General features: G+C 40.4%; 1 protein-coding gene across 1 annotated transcript; it reads right to left on the bottom strand.

Annotated features, from left to right (window-relative positions):
* Nucleotides 1-2,761: 2,761 nt before the first annotated feature.
* On the bottom strand, nucleotides 2,762-13,323 carry PANX3 (pannexin 3; the record flags this gene model as incomplete). The annotated part of the gene is made up of 4 exons (XM_080693481.1): nucleotides 2,762-3,401; nucleotides 5,064-5,278; nucleotides 8,092-8,234; nucleotides 13,143-13,323. 4 exons carry the CDS (start codon nucleotides 13,321-13,323, stop codon nucleotides 2,762-2,764), a joined length of 1,179 nt encoding a protein of 392 aa, XP_080549607.1.
* Between the last annotated feature and the right edge of the window lie 7,214 nt (nucleotides 13,324-20,537).

The raw sequence follows: 20,537 nt of genomic DNA, 5'->3' as shown, positions 1-20,537 counted from the left end.
ATTTTCTACATGTAATATATCTATCTAGTGGGAAGAAAAGTGTCATTCTTTGTCTTAGTTTGCCAGCTGCTTTGGTTAATGGATTTTAATGGTTTTAGTGTAAAAATGAAACTTTTTTTATAATTCTAAAATACTTCTTTCAAATTTTAGAAATTTAGAAAATATAGTACAGTGAAGATTAAAAAAAAAATCAATGAGGCTGGGGATGCAACTCAGAGGTAGAGCACTTGTCTAGCATTTGAGAGGCCTAGGTTCAGTTCCCAGTATTAAAAAAAAAATCTGAAGGCTTGATCACATCATTCAGGTTAAAATTTTGATTCTAAGCACTGCAAAGCACACACACACACACACCCCACTGCCTCTTGGAGCAAACCATTTAAAGTGTAAATGTGTGTTTAATATGGTTCATGCATCTTAATGCACTTTACATCATACTGAATATAAAATTCTCTTTTTGCTCCTTTACCATGATTATTATTTTACAACATTATGACTTCTTTGTAAGCATAATTTTAGTTTTTCTTTCTTTTTTTCAGTGTTGGGGATTGAACCTAAGGCCTTACCCATGTTAGGTAAATGCCCTACCATTGTGCTATATCCTCAGCCCTCTAAACATAATTTTAAGTGGCTGGTTAATTTTCCAGTTATATTGTATTCTATTTTCCACAATTATCCCCATGTTGCTTGACTTTTAGGTTAATTCCTGTGAAATATATCTTTGGGCACAGAGAAGCTGGGTGTGTATACTCCAAAGAATATGATGATACTGAGCAACCCATTATTTCACTAATTTGTGCTGAAAAATTTATTTAGTGCCTATTATGATACAACCTTTAGGGAAACTTAATTAGGAAGGAAAGGCAGACAAGTGAATTGGCAACATTAATTCAGTGTAATAAGTTTATTTCAGAGGCAGGTTTTATTTGACATGGCATCACCCAGTTAGGGAAGGAGGGAGGAAATAGAAGGTTTTCTTGAAGGAAATATGTCTAAGTATCTCCTGAAGGAAAAGTTGTGGTTGGCACAGGGAATAACAGAGGAAGGCATCCTGAGCAGCAGAGATAGCACATTTGATATCTTAGCATCATGCAAAACATGGGAACTGCAAGTAGCTGATTATAGTGAGCACTATGTGTGGAGGGAAGTGAGGAGAGATTGAGGTGGTTGGCAGAGTTTAGATCATGAAAGGTCTTGGGTGCCAGCTAAAGAGTTGTACTTTTATTAATGACAATAGAAAGTTACTGGTGAGTGTCTATGCTTTTTTTTTTTTTTTTTTAGGTAAACTTATCTGAATTTGTCAGACTCACCTCTATGAAGAGGAGTCTAAAATGGCCTATGCAGAATTTCTCTCACAAAATGTATAATGGGCAGCTTTAAAGAGAAATGAGAGACAGAATGGTACTGAGGGCTGTGCGTGGTCATGGGAATCCAATCAAGGCTTCATTCAATCCAGGCATAGGATTGGGAATTAGATATAAAGATGGAGTGATGAATAAGAGAAGAAAGAGAAGGGAATCAATAGCACTTTACTGTTTACCCTGTTTAGTTCTAAGTAGTTGCTATTCAGTGATTGGCTGTAAAATGAAGGCATAGTAGCCCATAATCCAGTCTTTAAATGAGTTCTTGATTTAGATGATGAATGTGTATATAAAATACTTCAAAATTCTAGTCATGGCCGTGCATGGCCCTTGCCTCCCCCCCCTCTATTTTTTTTTTTTTTTTTTTTTTTTTTTGGTTTGCGGTACTGGGGATAGAACCAGGGGCATTCTACCTTGGAGCTACATACCCCCAGCCCTATTTTTTATTCTTTATTTTGAAACAGGGTCTCACTGAGTTACAGAGGGCCTAAGTAGCTGAGGCTGTCCATGAACCACAATCCTTCTGTCTTAGCCTCCCAAATGCTGGGATTACAAGCGTGCACCACCACATCAGGCTCTGGCCCTTGCCTCTCTCTTTGTAAACTCATTGCCATCACTATCTCCTGGCTTACTTCATAAGCTACAGAGGGTCTGGCAAGGTGATGGCTTCCACAAAGCAGGCTGGGCAGATTCCTAGAATCTCAGGCCACACCAGAGGGTATTCAGGGTCTGTCTGTCTGTCTGTCTCTCTTTCTCTCTTTTTCAATATTGGGGTTGGAACCCAGGAGCATTGTACCTCTGAGCTCCACCCCAAGCCCTATTTTTTATTCTTTTTATTTTGAAACAGGGTCTCATTAAGTTGCAGAGGACCTCACTAAATAGCTGAGGCTGGCCATGAACCCGGATCCTCCTGTCTCAGCCTCTCAAATTCTGGGATTACAAGCATGCACCACCATGCCTGTCTGGTTTCACATTTTTATTAGAGTCTTACCAGATTGCTCTATTTGCTCTTTGGGATAAGCCAAGTATGCAGCCTAAAAGGGCCATGGAGTAAATACAGTGAGAAGGACTTGCCTCTATAAATAGCCTTTAGAATCTTTTTTCTTCATAGAACATCTAGATTTTACTTCTATTTACTTATTTATTCTTAATGTTCTTATAGAATGCTCTAGATCTAATTTTCTAGTTCTTTGATTCCTCAGTTTCAGCTTTCACATTTATTTCTATGTCTTGATATAAATATAGGATATATAACTCAGTTGAATCCAAGTGTGGCAGTTCTAGAGTGGGTATTGTGTGTGCCTGTGTGTGTGTGCCTGTGTGTGTGTGTTACTACATGTGGCTTGTGAAGAAGGTAAAAGACTTTTACTGTCCACACAATAACTCCATGGTTTCTTTTGGAACTATGGGTGTTCATCACATACCTGTTGTGTGTGATGTTTTGGTTTAGAGGGTTCTAAGCCAGCCAATAAAGTCATGAAATCGACTACTGTGTCAATGTTGTGCTTCTGGGTGGTTGTGTCCTTCAACACACATAAAACACTCAACCAGCTAAAAGAGATGAGCTCAGAGATGTTGGCACGGAGGAAAAGAAGGATCACATTGAGGTCATTGATAGGGCATCCCAGCATCTTTCTGCTGAGGAGATCAAAAGCTGGGAGCATCTCATAGATGGATAGGAGTCGTTTGTCCCATCGACATAGGCGTGTAAGGTTGTATATTATCACTGGAACCAGTAGGGTGTATATTGCTGCACTGGAGAGGCTGACAATCTGGAAGATAGCCAGGGAGGTCAGCCTGCATGTGATCAGATTGGGAACATGTGTTTCATCATGTAGCAGCCCTGTCTTGATGGAGCAGCTGAATTCTTCTTGGAAGAAGACATCCAGATGGAAGTGGCCAAGGTAGAGGTAGGTGGCTGCGGTGAAGAGGAGCAAGAGGGAGTTTTTCAAGAGGTAAGTGGCTACAAGTGAATGGGAGCGCTGCTTACATGCCAGATACCTCTCTAGCAAGGGGAATTCAAAGTATCGTTCTTTTCGGGCCCTGGGTAGGAGAAAGAAAAGAGGCAAAATTAGGAAAGACCATTTAGAACTACACCGAGTCACTTGGAAAAGTATCAAATCTGTTTATTCAAAGTGGCATTATTGCTTCATGAGAAGATCTCCTTCCCCCAAGTATAACTGTGAGTCTTCCCTCAAAAGAGGTATGTGAGTATACATCAATTCTCCATGTACTGAGTACAATGTGATAAACCCAGGGATGATTAGTGAATAATGGATGGTCACTTTTGGGTTTCTGTCCAGCAAGGCAGACTGAAGCTATAAGCAGAGGTAGGACCCTTCAGAAGCAATAGACTTATGAAATCAGCACTGGACTGGGAGCCTAAGTAAGTGCATTCTGGTTTTTGGCCTGTGTACTCTGTGTGTGGATTTTGGGGCCAATTCATTACTTTATAAAAAAAAAATGCTAACAAGTATTTGATGAAAGCGACAGTACTCAGGTAGGTAAATTAGTCTCTACTTTGAAGAAACTTAGAGTCTGGTTTGTGGGGAAGGAACAGACAAAAAAAAGCCAATATGAGAGGAAATCAAAACTTCATGTGTTCTTTGCAACTAAGTGAGACCCTGTTTCAAAAATAAAGAATAAAAAACAGGTCAGCAGACTGACAAACAAACAAAAAACAAACAAAAAACTTGATGTGTTTCAAAAACTATGGATATGAACCATAATAGATGCAAAAGTTAGGAGACAGAGTGACAGTGTGGGGTGGAATGTTCCAAAAACTTTATAGATAGTATCAGATTGAAGATGGTCTTCAAAGAGTAGAGAGGAACTTTTTTGAGAGGAGGCCCCTGGGTTCCATTCTCACTATAAATAAATAAATAAATAAATAAATAAATAAATAAATAAATAAATAAACGGCACTGCTCTTCATCCCTCAGTTTTCCAGACCCCCTTTATCTTTTCCTCATCCCACATATAATTTCTTAACATATATTTTGCTTATATGTTCTGTTTGTTACCTGTATTCTCAAGAGAATACAAGCTCTATATGGGAAGGTATAGCTTTGTTACTCCTGCACCCAGACACTCATGTGTTTAAAGCACCCCAGCCTAAAGAAAGAATTTGTTTGGGGGAAAAGAAGGAGACTACTTAGGTAGAGTGGAAGGTTTCTTTCATCTGGTATAGGTTGAGTATTTCTTATCCAAAATGCTTTGGACTAGAATAATTTCAGATTTTTGAAGTTTTTCAGGTTTCTTAATATTTGCATAGACTTTACCAATGATGTTCAAAAATTTGGGGGTTTGAACCATCATGGGTTTTGGACTTTGAGTATGTGAATTCTAAACTGAGTTAGATATCTGAAAAAATAGCTGGTGACAGTGTGTTGAGGCCTTGGACAAATATTTGGGAGAATTTTAATACTTTGGACAGGCCTGAGGGGAGCCATTCAAAGTTTCTGAGCAGAGACATAGTGTATAAAAGTGGTATTTAGGGAGTTTGAGATCCCTTTATGGATCAGTGTGTTCATCTTTTAACCGAAGGTAGAGCCTTTTTTCCTTTTTTAGGAAAGGTAGAAAGTTCCTAAGATGTGTTGAGCATCTTGCTCCCTAAACATAGAGGATAATGTAAAGCTTACTATACATAGCTGTCCTTTTATGCTTGACTGAGTCTTTCAGAAAAAGGAATAAGAGAAAACTTACTTCTCGAGTTCATCCCAGAAGACGTGAGGGTCAGAGCTCTTCTGCCGGATCTTCAACATGTGCTGCACCAAGCGGATGGAGCGGTTATAGGATTTGTCCAGTTCACTGATGATGAATAGCAGGTCTGAGCTGAGGGCTGGCACAGCTGCATACTGCCACAGCAGCACAGGCAGGTACATTGCTACGGCAAGGGCCAGCAGGGAGTAGGGGAGGGTCTGCAGGAAGAGAGTTGCTAAGGAGTGGTGCCGAGCCCTGAGTGAAAGCTGAATGAGGGGCTCTCCTCCCCCTACTTCCTGCTTTAGAAGGGGAGGGCAGTATGAGAGTGGGCCACCTAAGGCTCTCCACTGATATGGAAGGACATTATGAGGCCTGGTAGAGAAAGGATGGCAAAACTTCATGACCCCAGGTCCATGGCCTGTAGTTTTCTGATCTGTTGTCTGTCTAGGGCCCCAAGAAGAAGAGCAAACACAAGAGTTTTAGAGAGAGCACAATGTGTGTGTGTGTGTGTGTGTGCACCTATGTGTGTTTGTGTGTGTTAAACTGAGTGTAGTCAGCCTGAGATCATGGCCAATAGTGGCTATGACGTCCTATGGGAAAGAAGACCCTGTTTCTTCCTCATAGCCTTCATTGACTTTTCTGATGCACTGGTATTTTCTCATTGTTGGATTCTCAGTGATGCTAAATTACACCATCAGATACTGTCTAGGAATTCTCTGGGGGTTCTTCATGTATATAAATATATAAGCTGACTTGTAGAAATGCCTAAGCCTTGTCTCCTCAGCTACAGTCTTAGCTACCCAGGATAAGAGACTGAGATGGGTTGAACTGTATTTGTGTTCCCTGCTCCCATCCCCAATATGTGGATGTCTCAATTATTAGTACCTCAGAATGGAACTATATTTGGAAGTAGGGTTGTTTAAGATATAATTAGTTAATTTAAAATGAGATTACACTGGAATAGGGTGGGCCCCTAATCCATTGTTACTGATGTTCTAAACACACACACACACACACACACACACACACACACACACACACACACACACGTGCACATGCCATATGAAAAGGTAGGTGTGCATACAGGGGAATGCCCAGGAGGATGCGCCTTCAAGTCAGAAGAGCCTGAATCTTCATTCCTCCCAGATCTCAGAGGCACCAACCCTGTTGACACCTGGAATTTGGGCTTCTGGCCTCCAGAACTGTGAGATAGTACATTACTGTTGTATAGACCAGAGTTTGTAGTACTTTATTACAGCCGCCTTAACAAAGTACTATAAGGACTTTTCTCTAGTTTTCCTCATGCTTACCACATCTAACAGGGTTGGACACTATTTTGCTCACAGTGAATCTTTACTTGAAAGGGGGTTAAAGCCACATTTTTGTGAGGCAATTTACATTCATCATTTCATTTAGTTTCACAAGAATGCTATCAGGTAGGCATGGTTAGTATCTCTGTTTTAACAGATAAGGAAATGGAAGCATCAAAAAAATTAAGTACATATACAGGGCTATACATCCAGTAGGTGGGACAGCTAGCATTTGGAGCTGGGCTGGGTGATTTAGGAGCTTATTCCCTTAGTGGTTACTTGACCTGTAGCTTCTCCTGAATCAGAGATACTTTATTTTTGAGAGGAGAGGAGTGAAAAAGGAAGGGGGAGGGAGGGCACATTTGATTGTGTCTATGTAGAAGAGGAGAAGGTGAAGGTGGTGTGTGTGTATGTGTGGTATGTGTGTCTTTCTGTCTCTGTTCTCCCAAAAAAAAAAAAAAAAAAAAAAAAAAAAAAAAAAAAAGATGGGATAGGTGTACTGGGCCACAAGAGGAGATTAGAACCTTTAGAACCTTTTCACTCCTCTCCAAGAAATATCTTACTTGAAACTAAGCCCTCATCCCTACAGAGTGTTTTCATAGGTGTGAGGTGGAGCCAGATTAAAGCATCTTGGTGATCTTGGTGACCAGGCATTTTTACCCTTTCCTAACATGTGCTTCCTCTCTGAGATGTCTTGAACTTGTTACCATCTCGGTAACAAGATGCCAGTAGCAGAGGCCTCCTGACCCCCCCCCCCCCAATTAAGTTTCTGTCTTTGAGTCTTACAATGTTGCATTTTGAGGACTTATGACCATCACTAGGAAGTGCCATAAGTGACTTCTTATGAAACATTATGAATCAAACAGACTTATCACCTCTGTTCCCTCATAAAACCCTACTAGCATGACAATAAAGATATAATGTTCAAGGACAAAGGGAGTGGGAGAGAAGGCTAGAACAATAGAATGTTGACAGCTGGAGAGCAACTGGGTGATAGAAGACTCCAGGGGGCAGGAGGCAGGGACAGGAGAGCTATTTGCTTGCACCTCAGAAACAGAAAGCCTCAGAAAATGGGGACATGTGGATCCTTGCAAAATGAGTATGTTCCTGTGTCAGAAAAACTGAAGATCCCAGTGAGAAACAGACCAGAAGATCTTTTTTGTAACCGTGCAGTCAGGGACCACCTTGTTCCTCTCCTGACAGAAGCTGGAGGTTTACTCTAGAGAGATTAAGCTGGATTAAACTCTGCACTAGAGCCCACTGGTGACAGAGGAACCATACTGAAAGCAGAGGATCAGCTGAGTGGGATACTGGACATCAGGGTTCCCACAGGGCTGGCAGCTAGGCTTAATACCACAGCACTCAGCTCCACAAATAAAGGACTGAATGACTCTTCTCATAAACAAAGAGATAACTGACCAGTCTAAGAGAAAGGATTATAGATACTGCTATTTGAGTTTTTTCCCTATGAAATAGGCCAAAGAGATCACTTTCTTTTAAAGGCTGCTTGCCAACAAGCCTCACCCACAGGCACAAAGTTTCAGTTAGATAAAAGTGCAACCAAAGATCAGCAGGTATTTGAAGAATGCCTAGAACATGAAAGTCAGCAACCAAAATAAAGGGGGCAAGGGTGGGAGTGGAGAGGGGAAAGGATAAGGGCTGCAGGTCTCTCCCATGCCACTCAGCCACGAAATTGGCTTGAGAGAATCCATCTGTTTTACCTTGTGGGGCCAGAGAGATTTTGTCTTGTACCGGCCAGCCTCATCCTGTTCATGGTGCACCAGTGAGTCCCAACAGGAGCTGTCCACATACGCAGCCTGCCGCACACTGAAGTTACTGGGAGAGAAGCAGCTGATTGGAGACCCTGGAACAGCAATGCAGCTTTGACTCAGCTCTGAGTTGGAGTAGAGGCACGGGGATCCCTAGGACCATCATCTAAGAATTTTCTAGGGGTTGCCTCCCTGTTACTTTCTCTGGGAGGCACTGTCTTGTTCCCCTGCCTCAGTTTCTTGGATTTGACACTCTGTGCCATGAATGATAGGGCATGATGGGAGAATACCCCACTAATCAGCTCATGCCTATAAATGTACTGACTTAGACTTTTAGGTCTGGAGGTTCTTTTCTCTCAAAGCATCCCCCTTGGCAGCCAGAAGGGGCTCTCTGCACTCCTGCACTTTGGCTCCTGAGGGCTCTCAATGTGATAGAGATGGCTCCTCTCTGAGAACTGACTTCTAGAAGATTCCCTAGACTTCTGAGAAGGAGCAGGCAAATGGTGCTGGAAGGAAGGTGGGCATGGTGGAGAGTAGCTAGCTTTTTTGTTTTCCTATCCTCCAGAAAAGAGGCAGAGCTGAGAACCAATACCTTCCCATTCTTGTGGATGACTGAAGAGATGGTGGGAGGTGGGCACAACTTACTGGGAAATGTAGTAAGCCAATGGTACAGCCAGAAAAGAAGGCCACAAGTCCCAGTTTTCAGGAAGCCCACATTCTCCTTAACAGAGGTTGTAGATTTGCTGAGTTATTCCAGCACCTAAAACACTACAGACATGTGTATGTCAGTGTCTAAATGTGGCTGGGCTTTGGGGAGAGGAAGCAGTAGGTTTATTTAGCACCTCTGAATAAGGCTTTCCAATCAGTAACCTTGGAGGTGGGTGTTTGAAGAGGGTTTGGAGGAAAAGAGAGACTGGTGGACAACATGGCTGACTGAGATGAATGTTTCAGGTACCAAAATGACTATGGGTCCCAACCTCTTATCTATATGAAAAATAAACTAAAATTTAATTAATTGAGATGCTATAAAATATACGATACTGAAATAATTGCTAATTATTTCTTACTGTAAAATTTGAGGCAATTTTAAAAATATTTTAGTTTTTTGTGGTACTGGGGATTGAGCCCAGGGATATTCTTATCACTGAGCTGAACCCCTAACCTTTTATTTCTTGTGGTACTGGAGATGGAACCCAGGGGGATTCTACCTCCAAGCTACACCCTCAGCCCTATTCTTTATTCTTTATTTTGAAACACGTCTCACTGAGTTGCAAAGGGCCTCACTAAGTATCTGAGGCTGTCCTACAACTGCGATCCTCCTGTCTCAGCCTCCCAAATGCTGGGATTACAAGCATGTGACCTTTTTTATTTTTTTATTTTGAAATAGGGTCTCAAAGAGTGATTTTTTATATTTTTTTGGTGGTACTGGGGGTGGAACCCAGAGGCTTTCTACCTCTGGGCTATACTCCCAGACCTTTTTTATATTTTATTTGGAAACAGGGTCTCACTAAGTTGCTGAAAGCCTCACTAAGTAGCTGAGGCTGGCTTCGAACTCGTGCAATCCTCCTTTCTCAGCCTCCCAAGCGCGGGGATTACAAGCGTGCGCCACCACACCCGGGTCAAAGAGTGATTTTTAAAAGTTAATTTCTAGACTTCTGGGAAGATGGTGACCGAGAAAAGCGAGGCTTAAGAGCCCCACTAACAACCAATCTCCATTACCACAAAATCAGCCTTTCATAGCCAGAAAACACCATCACCAGAGGAAAAAAAAAATCACCAGGCTCCAGAGAGAAAGCGGACTGAGAACAGAGCTCAGAGCCACAGAAGAGATACACTGGCCTCACGCCCGAGGACGCGGCAGCAGTGCCAGAGTGCCGGCGGCAGCGGCGATTTCACCAGACGGCTACAGCAAGCCGAGGTGAGCCGCTGCGGAACAGCCAGGCGGGATCTTTCAGCGCAGGGAGCATCTAAAGCTCTCAGTGGCTGAGCTCAGCACACGCTACAGGGACTCAGAGTAGAACTCAAAACCAGAGAAGAAAAAATACGCCAGTCTCACGGCCGAGGGCGTGGCAGCGGCGCCATATTGCCACCAGCGGCAGCAGCAGTGAATTCACCGAGTCCAGTACAGCTACATCTGTGTACTCAAGAACAGTGAGTCAAATTGCGGGCCACAGAGGAGAAATCCCAGTACTGTACTCCCTGGGACTTGACCCAGTGGGGGAGGGGCGGTGGCAGAGATATCACACCATAGGAGAATGTGCAACCTGGCACCCCCCACAGTCTAAAGCAGCCTCTATTGACTCCCTGGGTCGGAGACTCTGTGATACAACCCAGTAAAGGAGTAGTGGGGTCTGAGATACTACAGACTCGAGATCCAGAGCACCTTAAGTGAAGTCGTAGTGACCCAGGGAAGAACCCAGAGAAGGCACAAACTTCCGAAATCATGGGAAAGAGGAATAACACTGGAGCAATGAATGCCCACAACCACACAACATCAGAACCCAATAAAACAGAAAATCAGAGATTTCTAGAAGATCAAATCAGGAAAATAACTGTAGAAATAATAGAGGTGCTTCGAAAAGAATTCAGAGAGAGCCAAAAAGAGACAAAGGATGCAATTAATGAAGTAAAGGCCTCAATTCAAAGCATGAAAAACCGATTAGACCACATGGAGAACAGAATCTCGCTCTTAGAAGATGATCACTCCAAAAATGAACGCATAGTTTCTAATCTAGAAAAAAATATCAGACAGCAGGAATCTGATATTGAAGAAATATGGGCCCACTTTAAGAGAGCTAACCTAAGAATAATTGGAATAGAGGAGGGAAAAGAAAGTGAAACCAAAGGGATCAACAATCTCTTCAAGGAAGTAATAGCAGAAAATTTTCCAAACATAGAGCAAGAGGTTGATACACAGGTCCAGGAAACTTATAGAACTCCCTTTAGACAGGATCAGAGAAGAAGATCCCCACACCACATCATTGTCAAAATGACCAATGTGGAAGCCAAGCAGAGAATCTTAAAGGCAACAAAAACAAAGGGCCAAGTGACATTCAGAGGCAAACCAGTTAGAATCACTCCAGACTTCCCAAACCAAGTCATGAGAGCCAGAAGGGCTCGGAGTAACATATTCCAAACTCTGAAAGAAAACAACTTCCAGTCAAAAATTTCCTACCCAGCAAAACTTTCTATCAAATTAGATGGAGAAATAAGAAGCTTCCATGACAAACAGATACCGAAGGAATTTATATCTTCAAAACCAGCGCTAGAGAAAATACTCAAAGAGATTAACTACAAAGAAGAAATAGGTAACACTCACCAGAACCAGAGAAACAAGATTTTCCATCCAACAGACAACTAAGATTGGTTATCTATGGAGATTCATTATTTATGTTAGTCTTTTACCTATCTCTAAATTGTATTGTTTGCCTTTATTGTTGTTAATTTTTAGGATGTCTATTTGGAATATTAATATACCTTCAGATATAGCATTTGGAAATATTTTATCCCATTCTATCAGTAACTTTTAACTCTGTTTACATTGTCTTTGGATATACAACATTTTTTTTTTATTTTTTAGGGAGTTTGTATACTCTTCTGTTGCCTGTGCCATTGAAATCATATCCAAGAAATCACTGCCAATTTCAATGTTGTAAGGTTTTATGACCCAGGTTTTCTTCTAAAAGTCTATAGTCTTAAGATTTATATTTAGGTTTTTTATCTATTTTGAGTTAATATTTGTATATGGGATTAGGTAAGGGTCCAATTTTATTCTTTTCCATGTAAGTATTATTTCTCAACAATATTTAGTTAAAATATTATTATTTCCACCACCAAATGTTCGTGGAAACCTTGTCAAAAATAACTTGACAATATAGGGAAGAATTTAGCTCTAGGCTTGTATTTAACTCCAATGGTTTATATATCTGCCTTTAGAACAGTACTACACTGTTTCAATTATTGTAGCTTTATATGGTTTGAAATCAGAAAATATATATCTTCTATCTTTGTTCTTTTTCAAGATCGTTTTGGGTATGTAGAGTCCATATTGCATATTAGGATAGATTTTTTTTCTGAAAAATAAATATATAAATATATGATAGTTTCACCTAAAAAATAGAAAAAATATTCTCTGGTAAGAAAGAAAGCAAAAAGAAATATTGAAATGTTTTCAGGTAATTTTAATTTTTCAACATTATTTAGTTAAAAGATTATTATTTCCTCCACCAAATGTTCGTGGAAACCTTGTCAAATATAACTTGACAATATATGGAAGAATTTAGCTCTAGGCTTTTATTTAGCCCCAATAGTTTATATATCTGCCTTTAGAACAGTACTACACTGTTTCAATTATTGTAGCTTTATATGGTTTGAAATCACAAAATATACATCTCCTAACTTTGTTCTTTTTCGAGATCGTTTTGGGTATCTAGAATCCATATTCCATATTAGGATAGATTTTTTTCTGAAAAATAAATATATAAATATATGATAGTTTCACCTAAAAAAAAAATTCTCTGATAAGAAAGAAAGCAAAAAGAAATATTGAAATGTTATCTTTATGTTATCAAAAGCTTGGTATCAGACAAATGAAATTGTTATGTGAGATTATCATTTTTAATTTTGGATAAATTGCTATAATACTAGATGTCAACCACTAAGCCAAGCATGGGAAGGAGGGATGGGGAGGGAATGGGGTGGGGATCGGGTGGGGGTTGACTGGCGATGTGTGCATGTATGTCTACAAAAGTTTTCTTTGTATCCCACTATGATGTATGAATACAGTGCACCAATAAAAATTTTAAAAAAAGTTAATTTCTAAAACCTCTGCTTTGCTAGTGTTTTAAACTCATTCGTGGTCTGCCCCTTGGATAATCCAGCCTAAATCAAACCAACCCAGAGTAAAATCATAAAAACCTAGTCAAATAGGTGCCATCTCAATTCAGTGCTCATCCAGAAGTGAAAATGTAGTGGGTTCTCAGCGGGTCATAGAAGCAACTTACCGGTGGAGAACTCCTGGGCGAATGCCAGGGACATTAGCAATAAGGGGAAGCCCACAGCAACGAACTTGACTATCCGGTCAAGAGGCAGTTCCAGGCGCAATCCTTTGAGGCGGGAGCCCCTGCGGTCAGGCAGCAGGGCATCAGAGAGCATGTACTCTGCAGCAGTGTGTGCAAGCGACATGCTGCTCAGCTTGGAGGTGCACCCGTAGCAGGAGGTGTCCTGGGATAGCAGAGTAAGGAGGTGACAGCTTCAGGCAGCTGGCTTTGAACAGACAGCACTGCAGCCCCAGCCTCATGTATATCTGTGCTAGGAGCAGGAGCTGCTTCTCTAAATAACTGTCCAGATCCTGAGCCAGGCATTCTGGTAATTAGAGGGAGGCAAAGCCTCAGCAGGTCCTTGCTGAGGAGGGTCAGACTTCTCCTGTGGCTACTCTCTTCAGGTTGTTGCTGAGCAGATGAAGCCCAGTGGCTTTATGTTGCCCTCTCATTAATAAAGTATTTTCAGCAGGGTGGTAGAGAGAAGGAGGGCTGTGGAGCCAGACCCCCATGTAATTGGTGTGGAATTTGGGTAGGGATTGCTTAAATGTGTTGAAGGCTTTCATTTTGTGGTTTGGGGTGGGAATGGAGCCCCCAGGACTCAGCTAGGATCACCATCCCTATAAAGTAGTCTTTGTTACAGTGATGAGTTTTGCTCTGGGCTCCAGCCCTTTCCCAGAAACTTTCCATTTGGAGTTAAATTTACTTCCTGGACTTTGGTTTTTTTTTTCAAAATGTTTCAACCACATGTGTACATGTGTCATTCCCATTTTAGTCCTGTATGTTCTCCAGAGAGCTGGGGGATGCATGACAGTGTTGAGGGGTGGAAAAAGCACAGCTTTTGAAAATTGGAAGGAAAAGCTCAACCCTGGAGACCCAGCAGTGCTCATTTTAAAATTAGGATCCTACTCAAATCACCTTTTTTCAGTTTTCTCATCATACATACAAGATTGTAGGACTGATTGAGGGTATTGTACGTGAAGGCCTTTTGTAGACTGGGAGGTGTAGGGCCAGTAGTATGGGCTGGAAAAATGTCCCTCAAAGGTCTAAGTGTTGGAGGCTTTTTGGTGCTGTTGGACAGTAGTGGAACCTTTGAGATGTGGAGCCTGGTAGAAGGAAGTTAACTCACTGTGGTTGTGCCATTGAAGCCTTAGTCTCTTCCTTTCTCTCTCCTTTGTTTCCTAGCTGCCATGGAGTCAGCAGCTTCTGCCACATGCTCCTGCCATGGTGTACTGTGCTACCACAGGTTCAAAGCAACAGGACTAAGTGACCATGGATGAAACCATCTCAAACCATAAGCCAAAATAAAGCTTCTTCCTTACTAAGTTATCTCAGATATTTTGTCACAGAGATAGAAAGTGGACTAACACAGCCTGTGTTAGCACAGCTCAGTTTGGTAGGGTTGGGTATGAGGATAGAGCATTCTTTTCTCTAATATTTCCCTTAAACATGAAAATAGAAGCCTTTAACTGGTCTTCACTCTTGTCCATGGGCCAAGGGAATGTGTCCATCTGAGCTTATGTAGAACCTATATATCTGAACGGCTCTTTTAGTTAGTTCTAATTCTTACCAAAATGGCCTCAGCCTGCTTCCAGGACCCTTGCAGGCCCTTTCAAGGAGAGATTGTTCTGCTGGTGTGTACCCAAGACCTAATGAATGGCTTGATGTGAGTGTTTGGATGAAATTAGGAGGTGCTGTGGTATCTACCTGTTGAGTTGTGATGCTTTCTACACTGGGACTTAGCTGGGTTGAGAAGAGAAAATGATTGGGCCAGAGCCCTGAAAGAATGCGAAGATTCTAAATTTGAGCATGACATTCTTGAGTGTTATGTGTGTGTGTGAAGGTAGGCAGGTAGAACATATTTTTTATTCAAAAGTTTGTTAGGTTGGTTTACAAGTTCATTTTTAAGAGATATGGTATGAGGTTCTCTATTTGAATAATTTCGTGGGCCCATAAATGTTTGGGCTGGGCCTTTCTGTCTCCCCATTCCTTTCTGTCTCCCCATTCCACAGGCCAGAGGCCTGTTATAGGAGCCTGTTATAGGAACAGCAGAGAGATCCTTTATTTCTATTTTCCTTACTCTCTTTATGTACTCATTTCTGTATCTTTTAATTATGTGTGTGTGTTTGCCAAATGTTAATTATTGACTTATGTGCATGTATGTTCCTTTGCTTTTTGAAATATAAACATACACATATATTTGCAGTATATTATACATACATTAAAATTCAAATATGATAAGCTGAGTTGTAAAAATGCTTTTTTCTGCATACATTGAAATACTCATATGATTTTTCTCTTTTTATTTGTTATTGTAATGAAACATACAAGTTGAGTTTTGAATGTTAAACTGCTAATTCTGCATTTATTAAATAAATCACACTTGGTTCTGATGTATTACCTTCTTGATTTTTTTTGTTACTTTAAGTTTGCTAAAGTTTCCTTAAGGATTTGAAATTTATATTTAAGCAAGTGAGAGATTGATCTAATTTTCCATTCTTGTGAGGTCTTTAGCAGGTTATGCTGGCCACTCTATTTTCTGTAAGGGATTGCACAATATTGCTATCATTTCTTCATTAAAAATTTGGAAGAATTTACAGGTGAAACTGTTGCTGACGGGCTCAGTCCTGTGGGGGGCAAGTCCACTCGCGGTCGGAAGCCTCAGAAAGATGGGGCAAAAGGCAGGTGAAATTCTGCAGAATCTTATCTGCAGTGGTTCTTTACCCTCTATGAATTCCTTAAGTTTTTAGGTACGACGCTTTGGAAAAGAACCTGAGATGGACAAAGGCTTCTTGAGCCAATGACACTTTATTACAAAAAACCCCAAAATTTATACCCTTCACCAGTAAAGTTAATAATAAGAGAAGGGGGTGAGTGTAATCACTGTGAAATAATAATGAATGATATGTAAACAAAGGTAATAAAACTAGTCCTTCAGCTGGCTGTTGATCTTCGAGAGATTAACTCCCTCCGGATTCTTTCTCAGGTTTTGCAGATAAGCAGTTCCAAACAGGCATGCCCAAGGCTTGGGGGCTTCTCGGGGAATCTTCTTTAACTTTCTTGGAACTTTCCATCTTTTTGGGCTCAGTTCATATAGCAAGTGTGGGGAGATGTGGTGATTCAGGTGGATGTTGCCAAGACATCCTGCTGCCTCGGCATCTATGTGTTGAGAACCCCCACTCCACATAGTTAAAATCGGCAAAAACGCCCCGAGAAGGAGGTATCGTCTCTGGCCAAAGTACCCCCCACTTTTAGATACCCTTCACTATTATTTCCTTTAACTTTCTACACGAATTGCTCCAGTGATGTGAAATTAGGACTACAAATAGAAATTGAGTCCGTGGAAATAAAATCTCTAATAATTTGCCTAAACGTCCTTGGCTCTGCTCAATAACAATAAAAACTGGCCAGAATTCAGATGCTGTGATAAGCATTCCAGCTGCAGCAATTACAAAGGGTCTCTGACCCTCACTATCACTAACTTAGGTTAAGCTATTAACTCCGGTAAGGTAGTTCAGTTTAAGGTAACTTTGTTTACCCTTGAGATCCTGCCTAGAGACAGAGAAGATAAAAACCTTGTGTGTGACCTTAAAGCAATTTAGTTGATAAACAACTTAGTTGCCCAAATACAATAGACTCAAGGAAAAAGATTGGTGACTTTTACGCCCAGTGTAAATATTCCTGAAGACAGAGAGGCTGACCGCATGGTTAATGAATATGACAAAATAAAGGACAGACGTTCTAAATATATATGTATGAAGGAAAGGAAATACCGTGTAAGAGTAAGAAAGCATTTTTGCATGAAGAAGAGCTTATCATAAGAAAGTCCCAACTGAGAAAGAAAGGAATTAGAAAGTTAGAAGCAGGTTGCAGAGGGTTTGTGACAGAGAAATGGATTATTAAAGATGGTTAGACTTTTAATAGGCTTATTGTCTAAAGAAGAGTGTTCAGCAGTTAAGGAAATACATCTGACAATTAAAACCAAGAACTTTGTGGTGTTGTTTGTGGTATTTTGTCTGCAAAACTGTGTTGTGAGTTTGCTTAAGCTTTCAGATTCAGAAGGTAAAATGCCAACACCTGGAGAAACTCTATCACATCCACCTGAATCACCACATCTCCCCGCACTTGCTATATGAACTGAGCCCAAAAGATGGAAAGTTCCAAGAAAGCCAAAGAAGATTCCCCGAGAAACCCCCAAGCCTTGGCCATGCTTGTTTATTTTGGGAAGTGGCCCCCTGGGACTGCTTATCTGCAAAGACCTTGGAAAAGAATCAGGAGTCAGGAGTCAATCTCTCGAAGATCCACAGCCAGCTGAAGGACTAGTTTTATTACCTTTGTTTACATGTCATTCATTATTATTTCACAATGATTACACCCACCTCCCTCTCCTCTTACTATTAACTTTACTGGTGAAAGGTATAAATTTCTTGGAGTTTTTGTAATAAAGTGTCATTGGCTCAAGAAGCCTTTGTCCACCTCAGATTCTTTCCCAAGCGTCGTACCTAAAAAACTTAGGGAATTCATAGAGGGGAAGGAATCGCTGCAGATAAGTTTCTGCAGGACATCACCTGCCTTTTGCCCCATCTTTCTGAGGATTTGACCGGGAGCTGACAATAACGACCCAACTGAGATTAGTCGGCGACAGATGTGATGGAGTTTCTTCAGGTGTTGGCATCTTATCTTCTAAATCTGAAAGCTTAAGCAAACTCACAACACAGTTTTGCAGACAAAATACCACAAACAACACCACAAAGTTCTTGGTTTTAATTGTCAGATGTATTTCCTTAACTGCTGAGCACTCTTCTTTAGACAACAAGCCTATTAAAAGCCTACTTATCTTTAATAATCCATTTCTCTGTCACAAACCCTCTGCAACCTGCTTCTAACTTTCTAATTCCTTTCTTTCCCAGTTGGGACTTTCTTATGATAAGCTCTTCTTCATGCAAAAATGCTTTTCTTACTCTTACACGGTATTTCCTTTCCTTCATACATATATATTTAGAACGTCTGTCCTTTATTTTGTCATATTCATTTCTAACCCTGCGGTCAGTCTCTGTCTCCATGAATGCTCATACTGAGGTAAAAGTCAACAATCTTTCTCCTTGAGTCTATTGTATTTGGGCAACTAAGTTGTTTATCAACTAAATTACTTTACGGTCACACACAAGGTTTTTATCTTCTCTGTCTCTAGGCACGATCTCAAGGGTAAACAGAGTTACCTTAAACTGAGCTACCTTACCGGAGTTAATAGCTTAACCTAAATTAGTGATTGGAATGAGGGTCGGAGGCCATTTGTGATTGCTGCAGCTGGAGTGCTTATCACAGCATCTGAGTTCTGGCCAGTTTTTATTATTATTGAGCAGAGCCAAGGACGTTTAGACAAATTATTAGAGAATTTATTTCCTCAGACTCAATTTCTTTCATAGTCCTGTTCTCACATCACCGGAGCAATTCATGTAGAGAGTTAAAAGAATACTAGAAGAATAATAGTTATGCAAGAATATCTAAAAGTGGAAAGATGCTTTTGGCCAGCGAGCACACCTTCTCTCGGGGCTTATTTCTCACTTTGAGATTTTGCCTATTTAACTGCGAAAATGCAGATGCCGAGAGAGCATGGCTTTTGCTGGTATCTGCATGAAACCAGAAAGTCTTTGGATTTTCTTTGTGTGGAAAATTTAGTAGTGGATATTATTTTCTTAGTAAATATTTGACTATTCAGATTTCTAGTTTCTCCTATGTTACTTTAAATGCACTAGTTTTCTTTTGTTGCACAAAAATTACACACTTAGGCTTAAACCAATAACAAAATCCATTTATTATACCAAAGAGTCTATAGATCAGAATTTTAGGAGTGGTTTAGCTGGGTGTTCTGGCTCAGGATCTCATAGGAGTTTACAATCAAGATGTTGAATGGGGCTGTAGTCTAAAGGTTTGACTAGGCTGTAGTGTTCACTTCTAATTTAGTCAGGGGTTATAGCTGGGAGTCTCAGTTTCTTGTTAAGGGTTTGCAGTAGGCCACATTTCCTTACTATGTGGATCCCTTCATAGGGTGACATGGAAGCTGATCTAAGAGAGAAAGCAAACAGGAAGTCACCATGAACTAATCTCTGAGGTTGCAGCTGTTGCTTCTGTTTATTTTCTTATTCACTAGAAGCAAGTCATTAAGTCCACCCATATCCAAGGAGAGGTGAATTAGGCTCTACATTTTTAAGGAGAATCAAATAATTTGTGTATTACTTTAAACCATATATTAAATAAATGAGATTTGGGGAGAAATTATTCATTTTTCATTCCAGATGTCAAATATACTGACACCATTCTTCTTCTTCTTCATTGTTTTGCAGAACTGGGGATTTAACCCAGGGGCATTATACCTCCAAGCTACACTCCAGCCCCATTTTTTATTCTTATTTTGAAACAGGGTCTCACTGAGTTGCAGAGGTCCTCACTAAAGTAGCTGAGGCTGGCTGCGAACTGGTGATCCTCTTGTCTTAGCCTCCCAAGTTATTGGGTTATAAGCATGCACCACCATGCCCAGCTTATTGACATCATATTCATAATATACTTTTATATCAATATTTTGGTTTATAATTTAAATATGTAGTGAAATTGAAGGAATTTTACAGAAATATTTGCAATCCTTAATTCAATCATTAGCATTTTACTTGGTTTGCTGTGTTATTAATTTATCCACCCTTTGTCCACCCATCTTTATTTAGGATAGATTTCAAAGTACATTAGCTGGGTGTGGTGGTCCATGTTTGTAATTTCAGTTCTTGGGAGATTGAAATAAGAGAATCACAGCTCGAGGCCAATCTCAGCAACTTAGTGAGACCCACAGAAACTTAGCAAGACCCTGTTTCAAAATAAAAAATAAAATAGGGCTGGGGGTGTGGTTGGGAGTTAGAACACCTCTGGGAGAGTCTGCCTAAATATTTCAGCATGCACCTGATTAGCTAAATTTCAGTATTTGTTTACAATTTATTTTTTTAGAGGTAACATTTACATACAGTCAAATGCATAAAATTTATTGTGGATACACAGAATTTGAAAAATCCATACTTCCATTAAGGTTAGAACATTATTAGTTAAAAAAAATTTCATTTGATCTTTTTTTGGAGCTTCTCATTTTCTGGTGAATATTTCCTTTTTTGGAGAGTCTCATTTTCTGGTGAATATTTCCATACTCTCATCAAATTCACCCATCTTTAACTATCTTCGTTATATTGACAATTATTTTAAAATCTCTATCACTATCTCTAAAATCTGGGAAGCCCTATCTTCTTTTACTGCCTACTTTTTGTTTTCATTATTGCTTATTGCTATTGCTTGGATCTGGAATGTTTCCCTAAGTCCCAT

Source organism: Muscardinus avellanarius (assembly GCF_963383645.1).
Source record: "Muscardinus avellanarius genome assembly, chromosome: 1".
In the NCBI taxonomy this organism is placed as follows: Eukaryota; Metazoa; Chordata; class Mammalia; order Rodentia; family Gliridae; genus Muscardinus; species Muscardinus avellanarius.
Note: the sequence above shows the minus strand (reverse complement) of the source record. Positions and strands in the feature narration are given on the sequence as shown.